This window comes from Molothrus ater, chromosome 7 (assembly GCF_012460135.2).
Source record: "Molothrus ater isolate BHLD 08-10-18 breed brown headed cowbird chromosome 7, BPBGC_Mater_1.1, whole genome shotgun sequence".
Taxonomy (NCBI): domain Eukaryota; kingdom Metazoa; phylum Chordata; class Aves; order Passeriformes; family Icteridae; genus Molothrus; species Molothrus ater.
In genome coordinates this window covers 5,440,408-5,464,760 of record NC_050484.2, presented here as the reverse complement: position 1 = coordinate 5,464,760, position 24,353 = coordinate 5,440,408, and the positions used below count along the sequence as shown (strand labels likewise).

At 40.5% G+C, this 24,353-nt stretch overlaps 1 protein-coding gene across 2 annotated transcripts in view; it reads left to right on the top strand.

Moving 5' to 3' along the window:
• PCNT (pericentrin) overlaps positions 1-23,870 on the top strand; it is a 70,449-nt gene extending 46,579 nt beyond the window's left edge. Inside the window, exons 35-54 of one of the 2 annotated variants that reach the window (XM_036386584.2) lie at positions 308-460; positions 842-1,012; positions 1,274-2,377; positions 4,191-4,718; positions 5,422-5,515; positions 5,967-6,121; positions 8,970-9,167; positions 9,420-9,593; positions 10,204-10,399; positions 11,449-11,662; positions 12,146-12,296; positions 14,493-15,209; positions 15,749-16,023; positions 16,279-16,378; positions 18,283-18,447; positions 19,210-19,445; positions 20,595-20,683; positions 21,396-21,558; positions 22,057-22,184; positions 23,486-23,870. In XM_036386584.2, the coding sequence (XP_036242477.1) occupies positions 308-460; positions 842-1,012; positions 1,274-2,377; positions 4,191-4,718; positions 5,422-5,515; positions 5,967-6,121; positions 8,970-9,167; positions 9,420-9,593; positions 10,204-10,399; positions 11,449-11,662; positions 12,146-12,296; positions 14,493-15,209; positions 15,749-16,023; positions 16,279-16,378; positions 18,283-18,447; positions 19,210-19,445; positions 20,595-20,683; positions 21,396-21,558; positions 22,057-22,184; positions 23,486-23,529 (5,055 nt within the window). In that variant the 3' untranslated portion in view covers positions 23,530-23,870. Of the gene's footprint in view, positions 1-307; positions 461-841; positions 1,013-1,273; positions 2,378-4,190; positions 4,719-5,418; positions 5,516-5,966; positions 6,122-8,969; positions 9,168-9,419; positions 9,594-10,203; positions 10,400-11,448; positions 11,663-12,145; positions 12,297-14,492; positions 15,210-15,748; positions 16,024-16,278; positions 16,379-18,282; positions 18,448-19,209; positions 19,446-20,594; positions 20,684-21,395; positions 21,559-22,056; positions 22,185-23,485 lie in introns of both variants that reach the window. The other variant, XM_054515409.1, reaches the window with a different exon arrangement.
• Positions 23,871-24,353: the final 483 nt, after the last annotated feature.

The window sequence follows — 24,353 nt, the reverse complement described above, 5'->3', positions numbered from 1 at the left end:
CACCAAAGCCTTGATTGCTCACAGTACACATTAATGGATCTTTTGTGAGCAGGTTGATTATTTTTTTTTTAAAAAGAAAGCAGAAACCCACCTTTGCAGTACTTGGGTTTTACAGATGAGGAGCTGGAACATAAGCTTCTTACTCTTTTTATATTTATTTATTTATATTTGATTATTGTAAGCTGATTAGAGTTTAAATCACTGAATTTGCTGATTTTGCTTTTTGTCATTAAAACTTCATTCCTTGTATTACTTATCTTAGAGGAATTAATTGAAACAGCTATGCATTTTTTCTCTTTTTTTTTAGATTGCAAGTTTGCTAGACCAAGTAGAACAATATAAAGATAACTTGAGCAAGAAAGATGAGGAGATATTGCAGCTGAACTTGCAGTTAGAGATACAAAAAAATTTGAGTACTTCCAACATCATCCAGCTTCAGGCAGAGAATGCACACTTGCAGGTAGGTTCCTCTAGCTTTAGTGCACTGCCTAAAATGTCAGAGACATGCTTGCTTGAGTGCTGAGGTCTTCCTCTCATGATGTTGTAAACAGATTTTGGGATGTTTCTCTTGCCATCAGAATGTTACATTACCTTTACAAGACTAATGCTGAGTGTCATAGAACCAAAGTATTCTAAATTCATGCTTGGAGCATTATATTCTGCAGTGATTTGATTTAAATCAAAAGCTGAGGTTATTTTCTGGGTTGGGGCAGTCTAACACAGTGATGTGAACCTGTAGAAGAAGCTGTAGTTGTGTTCCTGAGCTCTTCACCGTTATAGTAAGTAAGAGAATGTTTAAGTAAAGTCCTCCTTTCTAATGAGATTTCTTTTCTCTGGTCAGGAGGATCTTACAAAACTTCATGTGAAGCAAAGCCAGGACCTGGGTATTGGTGATTCCTCAGCTTTGTCATTCCCACAAGCACTGCTTGAAGAAAAGAATCAAGAAATTGATCACTTGAATGAGCAGATAAAGAGACTTCAGCATGAGCTGCAGAATGCTCTGGACAATAAAGTAAGAGTGCTTACTATATGTTCATTGCTTGATTTTGGGGGGAAGCAAGGTGTGCAGATTCTTACTGTAAATTACATCTGTTTGATAATTCTTTTAGGTAGGTAGAGATTATTTTGAGAATTTACCAGCTGAAATGCGTGGTTGTTCTTGCTGTTAAATGTGTGATTTAATGCCTGTGTGACTCAGAAGAGAAATATAAACTCTGTGTGCAATAATAATTGCCTACATACAGTAATATTCAGTCCTTTTCCTTTTGCTTAGGTTGAAGAAGACCAAAAACCTGAAATTGAGGAGCTCAGGTCACTGGTTGAGCACCTTCGCCTTGACCAGGAGAGGCTGCGCAAGGACAAGGATGAAGAGGTGGAGCAACTCCATGGAGTCATTGAGAAGCTTCAAAAAGAGCTGGCACAATTTGGACCAGTATGTCATGAAGACAGTGACAACCCAGTTTATTTCTATGAAGATGCCTTGGAGAAGTCAGTGGAAAACCTTCAGAGTGAGCTGAAGAAAGGACTGGTAGCTTGCCAAGGTGATGCTGATCCAAACAGAAGAAACTCATTGGTACACTCCAAAGTGAGACAACTTCAGGAGGAACTGGAGCTTGTCTCAGCTTCTAAAGAAGCTCTGCAGCAGCAGCTGGAAAAAAAGGAATTGCAGCTCAAAACAGAAGTGGAAATTTTGGAGAAAAAATGCCAACAGTTGAGAGAGTCATCAGAGCAGTCTGTTGCAGAACTCACCTCCCTGAGAATCCAGCATCAGGCTCTTCAGGAAGAATACAGGGATTCCCAGACTCTGCTGTCTCAGAGAGAGGCTGAGACAAAGATGGCTACATCTCGAGTTCAGGAACTTGAAGATAAGGTGAAGGAAAGGGAAGCAAATATTCTAGAGAAAGAGATGCAAATTAAGACAATGGCTGATCAAAGAGAAGCTGACACAACTGAGCTGCAGTACTTAACAGAAAAAGCAGCAGAGCTCCAAACAGAGCTGGAAAAGAGAGGTGCAAGTCAGGCACAAGATGTTTACAGTCTGCAATTAGAAGTTTCCAGACTTGATTTCCAGGTGCAAGCACTGAATCAGAAAGAAGTAGCTTACCTGAGAGAAATCAAGGAACTGCAGGGGGGCACTGCAAAACTGAAAGGTGAAATCAAGGCACATAGGAAAGAGCTTGAAGCCCTACGATTGGAAAGAGCTGAAATGCTTTCACAGTTGAAGTCTTGCAAGCAAGTAGGTCATGAAGACACTCAATTTTTCAAGCCATTCTGCCAGAGCAAAAGAAAAGATGTAGCCCTTAAAAATGGAGTGCAGGAATTAGAAGCAAATACTGATCAGTCTTTTGGAGTATTGGCTTCCCCTATTGCTAGACAGGTACGTGATTTGATTTTTAGTAGTATTATTTGTTGTGGAGATGTTTTTTTTAGTAATACATTAATAGATTAAGTAAATTTTCCCCATCTGACTCTGTTTTGCCTGCAAGAGTAGTGAGTAGGTGATATTCCTTCTTTCTTTCCACCTGTGAGTTCTTTCCAGTATATTTTTCCCTGCTGATCTCTTGAGGATGGAGAGTGAGAAGATAGGCATCTGCAAGCCAAGCAATGAGCCCACCATGAGCTACCAAGACTGATTGCAATTGTTCATGGAATGGAGAGCTGCTTGACATTTCATCATGTCTCCTTTCAGAAATTCTTATTTACTGTGACTCTTGCTTGTAATTATTCTGAATCTTCTCTAGAACCATTTGCTCCAAGTAACATAATCTTCTGAAATTCTTATTAAATCACTCAATTTTAGAAAGCAGTAGCACCGTTTTTTCAGAGAGCTGTAGAAATCTGTCATACACCAAGTTACTGTCTTTAAAGCCTGGCTTACAGAGGTAATAAGTGCTAGTTAAGAGGGTTTATATGAAGAGTTGGAGTATACAGGAAAGGAAAAACATCCAGTGTCAGGCTAAGTGGATTTTCAGGGCCCTGCTTGGCAGTATGTTACAATAATCACCCAAGGTAGATGAATTATTTCAAGAAATGATAGGGTAATTGCTGTGTATAATGACATGTTTATTTTTAAAGCAGAAACGAAGAGTGTAGCTATGCAGAACATGTGATCATTCCTGGTGTTTGTATTTTTATTTGCCTGCAAGTTCAAGTTTGGAGCAGTGCCATCAGTGCCTGGGTGACTCTGTGCATTTCAGGGTCTGCCCCAGAAATCTCTCAGGAAAAGGAAATAGCTGGGAAAAGTGTTAAATGGCCCCTGCAGACTGATGCACTTCAGACCATGGGATGTCTGTACAAGGCAGCAGACTTCCAGTCCAGTGGCTACTGGACCATGTTGTTAATACAGGCAGGGATTGTCAGATCCCTGTTGAAATAACAGAATTAATCCAGGATCCAGTGAAGAGAGAATTGCTAACATTTTGAAGGATATCAGGGAATGCTGGCATGCTGGGGGCAGTTAAATTATTTTAAAAAACACTTTTCAAGTAGAAATTCAGACTCTGAAAGGTCTAAATTGATGATTGTGTCAGTAGATGTGTTTTATTTCCATGTTTAAGTGGAAGTTTTTAAGTAGGCTGTGGAGGGATAGTTATCAAAATTGGAGAATATGTGGAATCAAAGTAAATAAACTACCATGTTTTCAAACATTCATTACAATAGACTTTTTTTCCTATGGATCTAGCTCATCCAGGTATTAGAAAAAGTATAATGCAGTGTTCTTAAAGGAGCAAAGAATCTCTCCTACATTTATGCTTGGGTTCCAAAGTGGAAACAATGTGAAAAGTAGGAAATGTATTGAAATGAAAGCTGGAGGAGCAGCAAAATGTGTAAAGTCCTGGCACTGGGCTTAAAACAGATGATTAAGAGGGATGATTAACACAAAAGGATTAAAGTAATGGTCTAAAATGAGAGGGATAACAATTATTCACTGTATCTGACAAACTAACAGGTATGGAGGATCAAATGACATTTCCATGTTGACAGGTTTAAAATAAACTATCTTCTCAAATAGTGCATTATTTTCACTCAGTCACAGAATCAGAGGTGAAAAGAGTAATTTTACCTTGAAATGACTTCAAGTGATTGAAGGAAAAATCAACCAATTTTAAAAGGTCTTTAAGTGCATGTTTCTCAGTTTGTAAAATCATACTCAAATTCCATTAAACAATTAATGTGTTATTTCATTACAGGAAAAAGATGAAGTTATGGTTGATTTGACAATTCACAATAAAAATCCAAAAACACAGATGAAGCAATCACAAGAAAATATCTTGTGCCAGGAGTTGGACATGATCCACAGCTCTGAAGGGGATCCAGATTTGAAAAAGCATTGCCAGCAGATGTTGGAAATTCATCAAACTCCTGATTCACCAAAACACAATTTGAGCATAGACAAAGAGACTCCAAAAGATTACCAGAATTTAATTGCAAGTATGTCTTCATGGGGCTCGCCTGAGATCATGAGAAAGCAAGATATGAGCATGGAACTTCAGCCAGGGCTTCACCTGACCCCCTTCTCAGAAGCTGAAAACACAGATTTTCAAATTGTGCACTCAAGGTCATCCCTGCAAGGAGAGAATTCCATATCCCTGGGATATTCTAACCTAGATGAAAATGTCAGTGGGGATGCAGCAATGGGAATAGGTAGAAAATCTCCAGCTTTTTCTGAAAGTACCTATTCTGTTGATGATGATGAAGATATGGAGAAGAAGCTTCTGGTAAGTGATATTTCATGTCTGATTTAATTCTTGTTAAACAAGACTGCTCAGCCCTGTCCCCCTGGGATCATTGAGAGGCCATGGGCTCCAAGTAGTAGAAACCTACACACTGCTGGGAGTTGGTCCATTGAAGCTCTGGACATACAATTATTAGTTCTTCTCTTGCTGTGATAAAAACTGGTAAAGTTCTGATTACCACCTATTGTGCCAGTAGTTGAGCTAAACATGTAAATCCTTTGCTACCACAGTGCTCAGTGAACTCTAACAGCTCCCCACTTCTTCAACAATCTGTTATTGAGTGTTCAAAGAGACTTTCAAAACTGGATTTGAGGCTTTAATGGCAGTATTTTATATATTGTATACATATATTTATATATATTGTCTGTATTCTGTAATTTCACAGGAAGATCAAGTTTGTACTTAAGAAAATTTCTCTTTGGCTGTGTTTTGTTGTGCCTTGCTTTGATGGCTAATTAAATATAAGTACATGTGTCTTAAAACTACTGAAAGAGGAAAAAAATGAGATGGAATGGTTTCCAGGGAGCACCAATGTTGCAATCAATCATGGTATTTGCCATCTCTAACACTTGGATCAAGTAGGCATTTGCTAAAATCTGCACTAGTAAAAAAGCTGTCATAAATGCTGAAACCAACACCTACTTTCAGAAAGCCAAAGTAACATGAAAAATTTCTTCTCAAGCAGATGAGAGAAGCTGATAATCTGACTTTAACCCCTTCTGATTTACAAGATGATGAAAGATCAAGAGCATCTGCCATGAGCGATGGATGTGGCAGCAGTAAGTTGAACTTAGACCCTTTTAGACCTTTTGTTAACTTCAATATTAAAACATGCTTCTCCTTTCTCCCATTTTCTTTTACTGTGGGTCTTTTCTTGGAAAGCTGTGCCTTAGGCAGGTGGGTCTTTGTTAAGAAACACACAAACACACACATATATATATAATTATATATAAATGTATATTGTGCCTGCTTTTACCTTTTCTTCTACATACAGGACAGAGGCTTGGGCTTTGAGTCCTGACTTAAGTACTTGACTTCTCTGGTTCTAAAGGCAACTTAATGATTTTTAACTTGTTTAATCTAATTGAGATCCTAACCAACCAACTCCATCTGACCCCGCATTCGTACGAGCAGAAGAAATCGTGGTTGTTTTGCAAGTGGTTGTTGTAGTTTCAAGTTCTTTCCATATTTATAACACTTTGTGGGAATGGGGGTTGTTTTTTCTTTCAGATACCAGCTCAAATTTGGCAGCCAATCTAAAGCAGGAGCTACAAACATCAGATCACCTAGATGCCAATGTCATGGCTTACCTGCGATACCGAGGGATAATTCCAGATATTATGGAATCCATGAAAGAAAAGGAAATACTTTCACCACAGATGAAGGTGATGTATGATTCATTTGAGCATACCAGCAAATTAAAACTGGACAGCAAAAAGGAGCTAGTAATATAAAGTAGCTGCTACACTTAGACTGTAAAGTGTTCTGTACTGGTTTCAACTGCAAGCTGATGATGGTTCTTGTCCTTGCATCTCTGGTGACAACCTTACTGACACTTGCTTGTACTTGCTAGAATTGAACTAGTTTTGCTGTGACAGCACTGGTGCTGTTTCAGGATGTGGGGGTACAAGGACTGCTTATTCTGCTTTGGGGGTTTGCCTTGGAGGCTTCACAGAAAGTTGTTTCAGAAGCAACCACAGCTGGCTGATATCGTGCTCCTCTGCCTGTTCTTGTCATCCTGATGTGATGGAGGGCTGTGGAAACACCAGTTCAGGGATAGGTCAGAGCCAGTTCAAGCAACATGAGGAATATGCAGAAGACTGAGCAGTGAGTGCTCACTCTAGTCAGTAATTAAAAGCTCAAGTATATGCCTAGAACTCTTTGCTTTGCTGAGCAAGCTCTCAGCCATTTCAAAAATCCCAGCTACAGAAAGGGAGAAATTCTCATCTGTGAGAGAATATACAGTAGGTTACAGTGAGTTCTCAAGTAATAAGAAACCAGAACCAATACCTTTCCTAGAAAGTGAATCCTGCCTCCTAATATGCTTAGCAGGTTCCTTCAGCTTGCCCAGCAAATTGGAGGAAGGTAAACCTGAATTCAAACTCACTCAAGTTACCTGGCACAGGTAACTCACAAGATGAAAGAGGCTGGGCCTTTATGGCTGCTCAAGTCAGAACAAAGATCCTTTGCCCATCCATCTGCCCTTAATAAGACACATGATGCTCTAGGGTTGGAGGAGGAAGAACACATGGAATAACTGATGTGATCCAGGAAAAGCCAAACATGCAAAGCTGATGAAACCATCTGCTGGCACGAGAACCAGTGCTACCAGAAAAGCACATCAGGTGGTAGTAATTGGAGATTCCTTACTGAGAGGCACTGAAGCAGCCTCCTGCCATCCAGATACTTTCTCTAGAGAAGCTTGTTGCTTACCTGCAGCCTGTATTTGTGGTGTCATTGAGGCTGCCAAGCTGAGTGAGCCCTGCAGTTATCACCTGTGTAGGGTCTTACAACACTGCAACAGGGCAGTCCCAAGGTTTGGGACCACGGGTGATATTCTCTCTATTCTCCCAGTCACAAGAAGGGGACCAGGATAGAATCCCTGGCTGTGCAGCTGGTGCAGTACTCAAGGTTTTCATTTTTATTATCATGGATTTACCTTTGATATGTAATTTATGTACATATCATAATTATGTAATGTATGATATTTGATATGTAATTTACCCAAGTGAGACGAGATGTCTCCACCAATAACGTGGCCAAACCTTTAAGGAAAGCTTTAAATTAGATGAGGAAGGGACTGGAGGAATGAAGTCCCTCCTATTGTAAGAAAAAGATCAGATTCAGGACCACCAGAGGAACCTGGACGTAGGTAAGTCCATGGGACCCAAAGATATGAATCCCAGGGTCCTGAGGAAATTTTGCAGTTGCAATTGCCAAGCCACTCTCCATTGTTTCTGAAGAGTCACAGCAGTCAGATCAAGTCCCCAGTGACTGGAGAAAAGGAAATCATAGCAGCCTCTTTTTAAAAAGCTTCATAGCAAGCACCCTGGAAACTACTGATGGTTCAGCCTCACCTCACTGCCCAGTAAGATCATGAAATGGATTGGACATAAGTACAGAACTTCTTGTGATGACACACTGGCACAGAGAGGTGGTGTATCTCTAGAAGTCCATCCCAGAATCCATTCAAAATGAGATTGGATGGGGCTTTGTGCAACCTGAAATAATAGAAGATGTTCCCCATGCCTGTCACAGCAGAGCTGGGCTAGATATGGTCTTAAAAGGTCCCTTGCAACTGAAAACCATTCAGTGAACTGGGATTCTGTGTCTAAAAAATTCTGTGTCAGAGACTTCATGCAAGAGCTGAATTTTATTTTACCCTAAGAAACAGGTTGTTTGGTTGGTTTTTTTGTTTCTTCTGTGGTGCATCAATCTAGGCATTACTGTCTGTAAGATCTGAGTGCATATTCCAGTACTGAATGTTTAGTTCAAGCACTTTACTGTGCCTTTGATGTTAATGTTTACTAAAGGATTTCATTAATTATTCAAGTAATCACTATTGGGATTCCAGTGACAGAAAAGCAACTTAAGTTTGTTTAAAAGTAATTTAAAAGTTGTGCAAGGAAAGAATATAAAGAGTTAAATAAAATACTCTGTGTTGTTTTTAAAGTGCATAGCAATGAGGAACAGCTCCACATGGAGGCTGGGATATTTCTGATGTGTGTAAGAAAAGGATTTAAATCTCCAGTGACCTTCCTTGAGAAGAGGCCAGGAAACATCTGTGCATGATGTAATAGTTTGTGAACAGAGAATTTATTTAAAATACATTATTTGGCCTGACAGTGTCAGAGGAAACCATTTCCACTGTGTAAATTATTAGAACTGGTTATTTTGGGAGTTGATATTTGTACATAATTTGCTAAATTAAGCCAAGGTTGTCTAAATACATAATTCAGTTTTCTGGCATCACTGGGGTTTAGTAAGATTGCTTCAGACTTGATAGAGTTTAATTTATTCCCAGCAAAGTTAGCTGAATGGTTCAGAAACAAAGGTGAAGTACAGACCTTTGGCTGTAAGCATAAATAATAATTTATGCTTAATTGCATCTTAGTGTGTTGATACAGACACCTTATATTTGTTGTCTAGCACTATCCCATCCTCATCTTACACTGCCAGGATGCTGATGCCTGTTTCCTAATATTATCTATCTTTTTTTTTTTTGCTTCTCAGACTGTGCTGAAGATGGTTTATGAGGAGAGCCGCAAAATCTTGGCTTTGTCAGAGCATCCCTTGGCTTTGAGGGAGCTGAAGAACATCCCTCAGACCCAAGTGGCAATGGAGGGCTGGCAGAAGGAGGGATTATCCCTGCTGGATGCTATCCAGTCACTGAAGGATTACCTCAGCAAGGTGGCAGACAGAGGAGACAAGGTATGGCTATAAAATACCCTTTACAGCAAGGGAACCAGGTTGTGTATGTATATATATATATATATATAAATGTATGTTATATACATAATGTTTTGAGACATGTCTGTGTGTATATATATGTTTAAGGAGTAAGGGACAGGACTCTTCAAACACTTCTAAAAATGCTTAAATTAACAGATATACTCTTAAGCTATGAAAGATGCTGGGTTAGAGGTTGAGAGAGATGCCATTTAAAAAAAAATATTTTAACAGGAGACATCAGGTGTTGCTGTTGACTGGAGAGGAGAACTTCTGCAAGCAGTACAGAGTGTGTTTGAGAAGGAGAGAAATGTGCTACAAATTGACTTGAAGTCTCACTTCTCCAATCCTGCATCTGGTGACACAAGTTCATTAGAGAAAAAGCTGGAGTATATAATCAAACAACAAGTATGAAAAGCTCTTTAAGTCTGCTGCTCATAAATCCCTTTTTATTCTCTTTTATTTTTTTTCAGTTTTATTGCTTCTGTTGTTAAGTCTTGTGTATTATTATATTATTATCTTGTATGTCTTGTATAATGCAGATGGTGTGGGATCAGTAGCTGAGTTTCTGTTGTGGTAGCATTTTTCTTGAACCTTTTCCATAGTGTTACAAATCCTATTGATTATTTTAGCTGGCATTAAGGAACACTGTGATAGTGAATAGGAAATACTTGGTTGAATTCTTTCCCTCCTTCCCATTTATTTATCTAGTACTTCACAGATCCCTCTTGTAAAGGATATATATTGAACTAACTCTGAATCTGGGGGCTTTTTGCCAATAATATTTAGTTTCTAGGTTGTAGCTTTAGTTCTAGGTATATATAAACTCAACAAGGCAAGTGAAATGGGCTTTTTCTTTTTTTACATAATGTTAACATTTTGCATTAATGTGAAGCACAAACTTAGTCATTGGAGTGCTTCAGTACCAAACTTGTAGTGCAGGAGTTTCCTTAGTATTTATCCTTGCAGAAGATATGGAAATAGCCTTGTAGTTTGAATAGGCCTTGCTTTGTTTCAGGAGGAGCAGAGGCAGATGGTTGTGGAGCACCTCTTCTCCTCAGACAGGAACAGCCTGCTCTCAGAAATCCAGGAGCTGCGGGCTCAGCTCCGCATGACGCACCTGCAGAACCAGGAGAGGCTCCAGCAGCTGCAGGAAAGCCTCACCAAGGCTGAAGATCATGGGAACAAACAGGAGCACCAGCTCCGGAGGAAAGGTAATTCTTACTGGCTTTGTCTGCTCTTTCTGACTTCTGCATCAGTTCCTTTTTGCCTCAAAGGTCAAAGGCAAAAAAAAAAAAAGGTGTCTTGCAATTAGCAGATGCTGTACAATTCCTCAGTTTTACTGAATGCACTCAGGCTGCCTATGATGAGAGCAGTTCTTTCTCATATAAGTAGTTAAGATAAATCTGTAAGGAGCAAAGAGAAGCTGTGAAATAACACAAAGCAATGGAACTGAAGCAGTAAATACATGGTGAAAACCCAGCAAGGACAGTAAACCCCCAGCTTGTTTGCAGAGAATAGTTTATCTTATGTTTGCTAGTTTAGAATCAAAGAATCATTTAGGTTGGATAAGACCTTTAACACTGTGGAGTCTCACCATAAACAGTGCCAAGGCCACTGCTAAACCATGTTCCTGACTAAATAAGCAAGCCTTGGTTTTCACAGCAGGTTCTCTTATGTAATAAGGAAACAAGTGCAAGTGACCTTGGTCAAAAACAAACACTGCTTTTTCCTTCTTTTTGGTTTTCCATCACTATCATTCAGGGTTCAGCCATTTAATAGCACATGCACTAGTCCAATAGAGGAAAGTTTTCTGGACATCCAGAAATTAATTGCTAATTTTATTTACATAATGCTGTAGACATAGGTACATGAATTATTTTTAAGTACTTAGCAAACAGGAACCTCCAAATTTAGGGAGAGTTGTTTCACTTAACTCACTGGCCTGAACAGAGCTGGCAAAACAGGTTCTATATAGTGATTCCTGTCATAAGGAATGTAAGGAAACTTATCCATATGTAAGTGGATAAGTTTGTTTAATGAGTTTTAAAATCCATTCATGATATTACAAAATATCACAGTGATAGAATCACATTGTTTATACATGTTTTTGCTGATTCCTCTTATGTTTGAAAAGAGATTAATTCTTCAGACAAGAACACTTCAGTACAGCTGACTATTTTTCCTAATTTAAATTAGTGTGATATCATATTGTCAAGGTCTCTGTAATATAAATAACTGTAACAGTGTTTTTTTATCCTAGTTGAATTATTGGAATATAAACTTCAGCAGGAAAAATCTATTGTAAGTGACTTGCACAGCACTCTCTCTGAGGAGCAGAAAAGATCCTCTGAAACATGTGATCTCCTGAATCAAGAAAAAGCATCCCTGAAATCAGAGCTTTCTGGAAGCAAGCAAGAGAATGAAAGGTTGCAGAAATCCCTGGAAGAGCTTCAGAGGGAAGTAAATCATTTACGGTGAGGAGTCGATTTATTCATTTACTTGATTATTAGCAGGTAAAGCTCTGAAAGAGCTTTATACTAGTTGCATCCATAAAGCACTTGGAAACACAGTGAGGAAAAACAGGGTCTCTCACTTTTAAGGGTTATGTTTTCTTTACTAAATGATGTCCTCTTGGGTATGTTCCTTTCCCGCTCCCTTCTTAGTGTGTGCCAATACTTTGCTTTCCTCTCACAGGACAACAGCTATGCTCTGCCAGAATAAATAACCTCTCTCTTCATTGTTACTGAATCGAGCAATTCTAGCTTGGCTTGCAGGGAGGTAAATGTTTTCAGCTGCTAACTAGCTGTGACTTGAAAACTGACCCTCTTTAGAAAGACAGAGACCGCTTTGAAGAAACAAAAATCATAGATAGGGAAACCAACCCAAAATGTCTTGCTTGTGATTCTGGTGAAGGATGTTGTGTTCTGAACACAGAAATGTCGTTTTGAACTTTGCAGTGTTGAATTGGAAAAAAAAGAAAAGGACTTGGCAGCTGCACTTGAAGGCTTGCAGGCTGAGCAGCTGAAGGGCTCTGAGCTGCGAGGTTGGTTTGAGGAACAGCAGCGTCAGCAGAGGAAGGCAGAGGATGAAAAGACAAAAGCCATGGAGGTAACGCCCAGCTCCCCTGGGGCATGACGTTAACTAGCAAGTTATTTGTGCAGTCTTCTTCACCTCCTCTGTTCTTTGTTTAGTAACTGTTAAAACCCCCAAACCTTTTCTGCATGTGCACAGCGTCTTTTTTCACCCAGTTAAAGCTCTCAGTTACTTTCATTAATTGCACGTGCAGAAATAAACCAAGGTTGAATGCTGTGTTGGGTTTTTTCTCCACATATTTTTAATGTTTTTTGCTTTCCCATTTTCCCCTGTTGTGTACTGCCCCTTGCTGAGTAGGGACAGCCAGATCCTGCAGCTGTGTAACTGCACCCTTAATTCCAGAGCAAACTTAGCATGAGGGTGTGAGATGGATGATATCTGAGATTATAAAGAAAACCACCCAATGATAAATAGGTTTGGCAGAGAGTAAGTGAAGCCTTTTCAGTATAAAATGTATTTTTGGAGGTTGACCAAAGTTGTTCTGTTCCCTTCTAAATTGAAGAGAAAACAAGTGAACAACTTTGTCTCCAAGACCGTAATAGCAATGACTCAGTGCTTGTAAAAGGCCTCCAGTAAATGGAAAGGAGGAAGATTTAACATAAACCATTTCTTGAACCCCAAAACTAAATTCTCTCAAAGACTCCAAACAATCCTTAAATTCCCTAAGTGAGGAAACACAATTCTGACTATTTCCATGTAGTCTGGCTTCTCCTGTCACCTTCCTGGTAGTTGTTTAAGTTTGAGAGTGATTTTTGCTGGGATATTTGTTACTGCTGCATGGTTAGGAAATGTTGCTACCATCTTCCTCCTTTTCAGAAACCTCCTCATGCAGGGAGGACAGAGTAGCCAAGGCCAGGAGAAAAGGGCTTTGCTCCAGGGGTACCTGTTGGACAGATTAGTCTGGCATTCACAAATCTTTTTTGAAGCCCCATTATGGAAAGCTTCTGCCTTTTAGCATCTGACCTGGCTTTCTAGGAGATAACAAATGGTGCTGGCTATGTGGAGGGCAGGGTGGACCTCCCTACTAGGACAGCAGTGCCAGCTCTGGCTGTCTGCAGTGCCCTACACTGCCCCTTCAGTCCCTGCCTTTCCTTCTGAAGAGACTGGCTCCCAGAATGACCCTAGGGATGGATTTCAAAGGGAAAGAGGGTAGATTTAGACTAGATATAAGGAAGAAATTCTTTCCTGTGAGAGTGATGAGGCCCTGGCACCCAGATTACCCAGAGCGGCTGTGGTTGGCCCGTCCCTGGAAGTATCCCCAGGCCAGGGCTTGGAGCAACCTGGGACAGTGGAAGGTGTCCCTTCCTATGGCAGGGGGTGGGAATGAGATGAGATTTCATGTCCTTTCCAACCCAGACATTCTGTGATTATTTTTTTCAGTCTCTACTCTGTGCTTTGAAGAGATGGGCTGCCAAGTTCTGAAGCTTAATATCTACTCTTACTGCTTAGATTTTTCTTCTTAAAACAACAGGGTCATTGCTGTTGCAGATGTTACTTATTAATGGGACTGAGTGATGTAAAAAGTAGTGAATTCCTAATGAGGGTCTTAGTAGCTGAAGAAGAAATAATGTACTGGCATGTGGTGGTGTTCACAGGGGTCCCAGGATGAGGGAAGAGATGAGAATCTTGACTCCATGTTTCAGAAGGCTGATCTATTCTTTTATGATATATATTATATTAAAAGAAAATTATATATTAAAACTATACTAAAGAGTAGAAGAAAGGATTTCATCAGAAGGCTTGAATGGAATAGAAATGGAATGATAATAAAGTCTTGTGACTAACCAGAGAGTCCGAGACAGCTGGACTGTGATTGGCCATTAATTAAAAACAACCACATGAGACCAATCAAAGATGCACCTATTGAATTCCACAGCAGCAGATAATCATTGGTTACATTTCATTTCTGAGGCCTCTCAGCTTGTCAGGAGAAAAATCCTAGCAAAATGATTTTTCATAAAATATATCCGTGACACTGGCAGATACATGAACATGATAATTTTTGGTTTTGTTGCTTGGTGCCATATGGCTAAAGAGCATTTTTCTGTCACCTGTAATTTTAAATTAAACTTTTTAATACCTGAACTACTCTAGTTAAGTCTTGAATGTCTTTCTGGACAAAATAGGAGATTGAAAATGGCTAAATGCCAGCCAGTGCCACAGATGAGTGTTTGTGCTGGAATACCAATGCGCTCTCCCCCTTGTGCCCAGGAGCTGCAGGCTGCCCTGGATGTGCAGTCGGTGCAGAAGTGCCAGCTGGCCGTGTCCTTGGAGCACGAGAGGACGCTGACAGACAACCTCCGCAAGGAGCTGCAGATCGAGCACTCCCGCTGCGAAGCCCTGCTGGCCCAGGAGCACAACAAACTGAGGGAGCTGCAGAAAAACCTGGAAGCTGAGAAGAACCGTTCCTTGGAGCTCCTGGATTCCCTGAACCATGAGCGGGTTCTGACGGAGCAGTTGAGCATGAGAGTGAAGGAAGGGGCTTCCTGCCAGCACAGGGAGTCGCTGCTGGAACAAGCCTTTGTCCGAGAGCTCCAAGCCCAGCTGGAAGAGGAGAGGAGCAGAACTATGGAGCTTGCTGCTGTTATTGAGAAAATGCACCAGAAGGCCATCCTGTCCCAAAGGCAGCTGGAGGCTGAGGTACAGATGTGCTGTGAGGAAACCCAGAAGGAGAGGGAGGTCAGTGACAAACTGCGAGCCACCCTGGAGTCTCTTCAGGCGCAAAAGCAAGAGGTGATCCGTTCCTTGGAGGCCCAGAGGGAGAGAGAGGTCAAGCTCAAAGTGGACTGGGAACAACTGCAGTCACTCTTCACACTGCTTAAAGAGCAAGATAAGAACAGGAAAGAGGAGAGGGAGAGAGAGCAGAAACAGCAGCAACAGACAGAGCTACAGAAACAGAAGGACTGGCAGAGAGATCAGGAGAGACTGGTGAGAATGCTCTGCCTTACACTGAAATAGCCACACACTGGGATTTAACCCTCTGGATGGTATTCTTTGATTGGAATGTTTCCTTCTGAAAAATGCATTAAACGAGCTCTTGTCCTGCTTTTGTGAAATGTAGCTGTTTTCAAGGGGTTGTGTCTGGGTTTCTTGTTGATGGAAGTTGATCTTTAAATTTTTGCCTATGCTGGTTGTTTACAGGCGGGGATGAATATGGGTTAAATGCAGGATGAAACCAAACTAGGTTTCATGTCACTGCCCTTATTTTGAGCTAGGATCCCAGTCATGGCTTCAGACAGTGTTGGTTTCACCCTGGGTTTCTCCTTGGATGGAGACAATGGCCACTCCACTGTCATTAACTGGCTTCTTGGTGGCCTTGGAAAGCAGTGCTCTAAGCCTTCCCCAGAAGTGGTCTGGCAGTTCAGGAACACCCAATGGACATGCTAATGCTGATTAGGTGGGTGACACTTACATAAGTGGATATATATAAGATGCAATTAACTACTCTACTTACTCTATTCAAACAGCAAAACTTGGAACGGCAACACCAAAGGGATGAACAAAGAATTAAAGAACTGCAGGAAATGCTGACAGTATTAAGAGAAAGAAATCCTCCAACTCCAAACTGTCAGGAGGAACTCTTGTGTACCTCAAGCAAAGATGGAAGTGCCACACAGCCTGTGACAAAAGAAACTGAAAAGCCCCGATTGCAACAGCAGCAGCAACAGCTGGAGAAGATAAGGCAGCAGTTGCTCTTTGTGGTTATGCACCTGAATGAGTTCATATATAAAACTCTGGATAAGTGAGTTCATAAAATAACACTTTGCTTTCCATCCTGCTTATTAACTTGTGTGTGTCATGGCTTAGACCTCTTTTAATTCTTAATAATTAACAGAACTTGCTAATTTCTCTGCGTATTTGCAGTAATTTGTGTGGTAAATATTGCATAAGTAAAGCCTCAGAACCTTAAAGGTCAAGTAGTGGGAAGAAGCAATTATATGTGTGTTAACATTCTTACAAATGAGCCTGATACTGAAAAGGTATTTCTGCCTAACAGAACGGTTAATGACTGGTCTGCATCAAATGATGAAGCTGTAGCCTCTTTACTGCAGACATTAAGGGAGCTAAAATCAGATTTGTCTCCTCCTACAACTCAGGTAAGGAAAATATTAACATATTTTCATGTCCCACTCTGTTTTGTCATATTGCAGAGTCTGCTTCTGAGAGCACTTTTTTCCTAGATATGTAATGTGTCCAAGGATCACAAGCTTTGGGATGTGTTGCTGTAGCTTCTTGATGCATCCAGAGAAAATTGGTTTTCACCAGAATGCCAAGTAGTTTTTTTTCCAAAAGCACCACAGTGGTTTGTAATCTCAGGAGGGCTGTTCTGGCCCAAGTCTGCAGTATTGCAAATATTTTACACAAGCCCAGGGATTACCAAAGACCAAGCTCGGGTCTATTGACACAAAGTACATAAATGCAGAACTTTTAGATTCCATCTGATTCCCCAGATAACTGCAGTTTTATGTCTTTCTCTTGCAGTAGACAGAGATCTATGACTGATAAGTGAAAAGTTTTTTTGTGTCCTCTGTTCACAAGTCTGATGTGTGACAAGCTCCCTTGGCACGTGGCAGCTCTCCCTGTGTCTACCTGCTTACAAAATACAGTTAATATTTTCTTTCTGTCACCTGTGCAGCCACACAGGTGGTTGCCAAGTGGATCATCTCCAGCCTTGAGGAGGGGGATGCAGCCTCTTCTCCAGGTTCATGGGGTTATTTTGGTTAAGCCTTCCTCTCACAAACCTGTAGAGCTGTCAGCTGTAGACAAAACCCTTGTTGGAACAGAGTTTCCTCCTTCAGGGATTGACCACACAAAAATAAAGGAACTCAAGCTTCCTGACTTTATTTTTTAACAAAAACAAATGTTCAGTAAAGCACTTTAAATTCACATGCCTTTCTAGAGATTAGGAGCAAAAACTCCACCTTTATAGGTTTTCTTCTGTGGGCACAAACAATCCCTACTTTCTACCCTCTTTCCAGACTTCGATTTTTTTTTTCCAGAATCACCTTTTCCTTCAGTCTCCTCCCTGAATTTCTCCTTCCTTTAAGGTACTGAACCACATGCTCAGGAGACCAAAGCAATTTTCTGCTGCTTCCCACTTGACTTGCAATAAATAATTGGGGAGTATTGGACAGGGAACCTGGCAAAATGTCAGCATGGAAAATCTGTGCCAAATAGAGCTGTCTGGTCAATCAGCTGCCAAATGGTGCAGCAGAAGTCAAGGACATTAGATGAGTCTTGTAGAATTCCTTCAGATACTACAGATTGTACTGAAATAAGTTGCTAGGAGAAACTGGGGTCAGTTGTTTGTACTGGCTTCTCTAATGTATGGATTTTATTTCAAGGGATAAAACATCAGCTACCTTAAAAAAAAAATCTTCTATTTCTTTTGTGAACTACTGCATCATGCACTGATGTAACTGATGACCAGTAAATTTGTAGTTGATACAAAGAGGGTTATGAAGGCAGAACTTCCATGAAGAATTGGAGCTGGAGTCTGGGTCCCATTCCTTATCACAAAACTCAGTTTCACAGAATCACAGACAGCATGGTTTGGACTGAAAGGGTCTTTAAAGCCCATCTTGTTCCACCCCCTGCCATGGGCTGGGAACCTTCCACTAGACCAGATTGCTGCAAGCCCTGTCCAACCTGACCTTGGACACTTCCAGGGACACAGTTTCTCTGGGCAACAGACTCTCAGAATTGGATGTGAGATTTTTCAGAATTTTTCACAACCTATATTTGCATGTACACAGACATCTTGACTATTTCTGTGCTGCCTGTGCATGTAGAAGAAAGATGAGAGTCAGAAAGGCTTTTCCTGCATTTCAGTTTCCCATTGTGCTGTTCAACACCTGAATACCATTGCTGGCTTTTGGGCTCATTGTTACTATGTTTTAATTTGTCATAAATTTGGGCTTTTACTCAGTTTGAGGTGTTTGATTGTGAAAACAATGTGCAAAACCCATTGTGGCTCACTTCCTTTAGGTTTCTGTTTTAGGTGAGATCTACAGGTGATTCTGCCCCTGTTCAAGAGCTGGAAAGAGAGGCTTGGCAACGAGAGAGGAACACACTGCAGAACATGCTGAAACAGGCAGAATCCCAGCTGGCTAAAGCTAATGCTGAAATTGAAAACAAACCAGTGGCAGAAACTTCCAATCCTAAGGTAAAATCATGGGGATAGCCAGCAAAGGGGGGGTGGGTCTCTGGAGCTTGGAGGGCCAGCAGAGCCACAGCCAGGAGGTATCATTTGAACATGATCTGGGGAAAAAAGGCATCTGTCAGATTATGGATTTATCTTTCACTTACTGCTGTAATCTTCAGTTGCTATTTTAAAAGGTTGATTTTCAAGACAAACAGTTTGATTTATTATTTTAAATTACAAGCTTTCTCCATATGTACCCCATCAGAGAAGTTCCTTTGGAACTTTCTCAGTGTTAGACAGGAACTTGCATCAAAAGTAATCTGGATCTTTGGAATTTCTTTCCACTCTTAAATGAGAGGGAGACTTGGATTTTTTGTCTGAGGATGAAAATAGAAAACAGTCATTATTTTTAATCCCTGCTGACTAATCTTAAATACTTTTTATTTTTCTGACACTTTGATTGTAATCAAATCTTAAAGGCATCTCTCCCACCATGCATTCTGGCTTACTTTTTTTTTAAAGCAGATGTGCTTTTTTTTACTAAGGAGTTAAACTGTTCTAGAGTTTTGAATATGAAAACTTTGCTTGAAAACATTCAGGAGATTTCAAGAGGTCTGACACTCCAAATCTGGGTGGGTTTTAGCAGTGTACAGAATTGTTTTGGCTGTCCTTGTGTCCTCAGTCTTGACATTTGACCTGAAGATACCTTGTTTGTGGCTGGCTTTTTGCAGCAGTAACTGTGAAAAAAATGAACTTTTTTTAATTTTTATTTTCTTTCTGCAGTTGCAGAGATTATATCGAAAGTACATTCGAGCAGAGAGCTTTAGAAAGGCTCTAGTTTATCAGAAGAAATACCTCTTGCTGCTGCTTGGTGGCTTTCAGGACTGTGAGCAAGCAACTCTGTCTCTCATTGCCCGCATGGGAATCTATCCTTCTGCAGACCTGCAGCTCTCTGCATCCCACTCCCGGCCCTTCACCAAGTTCAGGTGTGCAGTCAGAGCCATCATTGCCATCTCAAGGTAAAGCCAAAACACTCCCTGTCTCTTATAGGTCATGTGTCCTTGGAAGCTTCAAAAATTGCTTGTTCCTATGGCCTTATCCTACATTAATATCACGTAGAAGCAATCTCCAGGACTGGTTCAAACATGACTTCTTAGCTGAGTTTGCTCTGTGCTAAAGATTTGAAAAAACATCTTTAAAATGAAAGAGGGTTGATTTAGATGGGATGTTGAGAAGAAATTTTCCCTGCAAGGATGGTGGGGCCCTGGCAGAGGTTGCCCAGAGAAGCTGTGGCTGCCCCATCCCTGGGAGTGTTCAAAGCCAGGTTGGGCAGGGCTTGGAGCAGCCTGGGATGGTGCAAAGTGTCCCAGCTCATGGCAGGAGGGTGGAGCAAGGTGGGCTTCCTTAGATCCCTTCCAGCCTGAACCATTCCATAATTCTATGAAAAAGCTACTAGAAGTGATACCCAGCTGCAATATATTTGGCAACCAGAGCACAGCTTTACAAACTGGAGTCCTTTGGGGCTGACCTTTATCTCCTTGGTCTCACTGGACCGTCTGTCCTGTATCAGAATGGGATCTGTCAGGAATGGTTTTCTGGAATCCAGTAGTGTTTCATTGGGTGTGATTTTTTCATGCTGTGTCACTATCAAATGGGTTTTGCTAGCTGTACATGGGACAATATGCCATCTCCCAATGGCTTTAAGCCCACTGAATGAAAAAAAAAGGCAATTTTAAGTGTAATAGGTGGTTATTTTAAGTGTAATAGGTGGTTATTTCTGAGCTTTTTTGTTGTCTAGTTAAAATGATCGCTAGCAAGTTTGTCAGATGATGGCACAGAGTCTTTGATATGAATACCATAATAACAGCAAAGGCTGCAGCACCTCCAAATTTGTGCAGTAATCTCCAAACTCCCTCTCTCAGGTAGGAAGAGCTCTCTGGAGATCAGGAGCAGAGCCAAAACAAGCAAGGTTTTTCAGCAGTTCAAAGATTGTTACAGAGTAAAATGTGATAAGCCAGCATTCCAAAGATTGAATTTGAAAATTCTCCTGTCATTCCCACAACAATCATTGCTTATGTCACTTAATCGGTTGTACCAACAAATAATATTAAAATTTAATGTATTTCTGTTTATTTTTAATGCTTGTACAAATTTGTGTTCTTACCAAGGTTAAAGTTTTTGGTGAAGAAGTGGAACAAAGTTGGCAGGAAGAGCACACAGGGTGAAAGCATTTCTCACAGTATAGGAGGTAACACAGGTACGTGTTTGGATAAGTACATAGTTTTCTTTGTCATTTTCTTTGTAATTTGATTTCTTCAGTGATGTGTTCCATTTAAAAACAAAACCCAAGTGGGAAAATCTGTTTATTTTGCCACTATCCATCTGTAGAGTAGATGGATAGATGGTCTGATGCAGGTCAATAAGGACTTGAGTTACTTGAGGAACATTTGAGTGTTCCTTTTAGTTACTGATGAGTGCCTTTGTAAGAATTCCAACAAACATCTTAATGCACTACCCCGTATTGGGGAGCTGTTGCCCTTGATGTAAAATTCCATTGTGTCTTTTCAATGCTAAACAAAATTCAGATTAAACAGTGTATTTTTCATTACCTGATACTATGTAATTTTCACTGTTTTTAATTTGCTGGAAATACTTATTTTAAAAGACAACACCACCTTTGTACATAAACCCACTGTTGTATGATTCCTAAGAAATGTGAATCCTCAAATGCTGAACTTTCTACCTCAATGCAAAATACTATTACAATTCTGTTAAATACAGTTAAAACAAAAGAAAAAAACCCCACAAAAATAAAAAAGTAGTTAGCTGTAGAAAGTGTATTTACCTGCATTTAAAACCAAGCTTAAGCATGCTCTGCTGTCATGTTCATGGGTTTATCGGACGTGTTTTGACAGCCTGTTCTCAATGGTTCCTAGTGCACATTTTTTAACCCTCCATATTTACCACAGCCTCTGGTGCTAGAACAGAAGTTCTGAAAGAGCAGCAGCCCCCAGCTGGCCCTGTGAGCTCTCCCCCTACCCAGGACAGGGACACAGGGCTGTGCCACAGAACCAGCTGCGCTGCAAGATTGGTCAGCCTCTCCCCACGGTCCTCCTCCCGCTCACACAACAGGTCAGTCTGCAGAGATGGGAGATGCTTCAGGTTTTTGGAGGGGTTTTTTAACTTTGCTGAGTTGCTTGTCACAAACAGCCAAGTAGTCTTCTGGTTTGCATGAATTCAGCAAAATGTTTTTGGAGAGTATGAGACCTGCAAGAACCTGAACAAGACTGAATTCTACCCCACCCTATTTCTCTGTCATGGGATGTGTCTGCTCCTGACAGGCCTGCTAAGAAAAGTCACCTGTATGATATGGAGCAGGATATTAATAACAGCAGCCCTGGCTGGTGCTCAGTGTGACTGGATTAGTGGTGGCTCAGGCCTGATGTAGATCCAAGCTAGGCTAAATGATGCCTCTTGCTGCTCTTGTTTCCAGGAACAGCTATACAAATGGAAAGGGTGGTGATGGTTCCAATTTCCTTTGCCTAGAATTCCTGACTGTATGAATGTAACTTCTGGATATACTTGAGAGTATAGCATGAAAAGGGGAAAATAATTTGTTTTCTTTTGAAGATTGCACCAGTCCCCAGGTTCAGCTCCAGACAAGTCCCTTGTGCCACCTCAGGATCCTGAACCGTCACTCACAGAATATATCCATCGCTTGGAGGTGATTCAGCAAAGGCTGCGAGGGGTGCAGCCAGGTAAGAACCACCTTCTCGCCCCTCACAGCTCCTGCAAGGCTGGGCTGCTTTTCACAAGGTTCTTGGTACACATTGCCAATAAAGAGCATCATTTTAAGGAGTAATTATCATTATTGGGGGGTAACAAAGTCAGTCTCTGAAAGGAAACCTTTCTGAATTGTGCCTAAAACTACTCAAGTGTGGCGTTTCTCTAAGCTCATAGTGAAAGATAAGATGGAGTATTTTCATGTGATTTCTGTCCCCTTCCTGTTTCCAAATCTAAGCAAGCAAGTATTGCAATTTAAATGAAGCTGTGTATAGAGTTAATTTGCTTTCAAGTCAAACATAGCTGTTGTAATAGCTGAGCAGGGCTTTCTCTGCAGCACAAACTGTAATGCTTCCCTTAATTATCACTTCCTTATGTTCATAACAGATTTTAAAAAAAGATTTGGAGGCTGGTAAATACAGCCATCTCGTTCTAAGATTTATCAAAGAACGCACAAAGGATTGTAGTGGCACTTAGCTTTGCTATTTAAAACAGTTCCACCTAATTTCTAGACCAGATTTACTTCGTTTAATTAGTCTAATTACCTCCTCTTGTTACATGTTGGTTATAACACAGAAACACCTTGTCCTAAGGAGGAACTTGCAACCTGTAATCACATCACCCTGAAATCCTGACGAGTTTGGGAACTTTGACATTGTTCTCAGCAGGACTTTACGTAGAAACTTTATTACTGTGACTTTGTGGGTTTGGTTGTTTTGGGGTTTTTTTTTTCCCAAATACTGCAGCTGCATGGCTGATACAGATAAACAGATTTTAGACTTGAAACCTGTCAGCCTTTATGGAAGTAACACCTTTTGCTTCATTCCAGGTGTGGAATAAGTACTGCACAGCTGGGACACCATAAACACTTGTATGAAAAGTGTCTATGATTTCTGTCATTTCCATATTACCAGGATGATCATGTCCAGGCATTACAGAATGATGCTGCAATCTTTAGAGCAGTGCTGTCAGCCAAGTGATTTCCCAGCTGCAATGAACTAAAGAATCACCACAGGAGTGGCAGAACTGAGCTGTCACTGGGGTAAAGCAGGCCTGTGATGGAGCACTGCTCCCAGGGTATGAAGGTTTGCTTTGGCAGATGTTTAGGCTTTCAAATCCTGTTTGGGATTGCTCCTAGGTGGCTCATGAAAATTGGAATTGCTTTCAGTGTAGCTCATATGAAGTGCTTTGAGGAAATAACATGCTGCTAATTGTACACTGTTGCTTCATAACACAAGCAGTTTTCTAATATTGATCTGTTTTTTTTTTAATTTAGGACAAGTGCTAGGTTCACCTCATCAGAGAAACCTAAGGAAGTGATGGGAACACCTAGAAAATCTGTCCTGCAAGTTCCTGCTTCCTCTGAGTTGGTCCTCACTCAACAGATGCACTTGCAATCTGCCATGCAACTGAATAAAGGGCAGTGCTTTTAAAGCAGATTTTTATATGACTCTTTTTATTATATTTTAGTACTTTAAGAGGGACTTACTTTTCACTAAGAACAATGTTTTACATTCTCATGTGAAATTAAGTCAACAGCTGAGGTGTGCCTGCATCGCTGTATTGTAAGCTGCAAAAAGTCTCTGTGGTGTTTATTTTTCTATAGTGTATAGGTGGATTCCTTGTAAAAAAAGTTATTAAAATGGCATTTTATTAGTGAATTTTACATTGTGTGGTTGTTTACTTCTCTCATACTGATTTATTTCTTTTGCTGTTCCTGAAATTGTTTGGGTTGTGATATTTCTGTAGGTTCATTACAATTAAAGGAATAGCTCAAATACTCTCAAAAATATCAAAGATACCTGTAGCTTTCTGTGAATTTAGGGTTTGCTCTTCTGTTTTTTTAGTACATAAATCCTCCCTCAGTCTGTCCTATTTATTCTGAACACTTTTAGCTTCATTTTTCTAGTTCAAAAGGCCCATAGTTTTAACTCTTTTGTACCAAACAAAACCTGTGAATTCTTATCTTCATCTAATGGAAGTGATCCTGCCTGTATCTGGTATCTTGTGCTGTAGCTGCCTTCAGGGGGAAGTTCCAAATGTGCATGAAATTGCTGGTTGGAGAAAAGGGAAGAGGTGCTCTGGTGGTACACCCATTTCCAGTCCCAATCAGTATCTCAGTGCAAAAATGAGAGAGGTCCAAG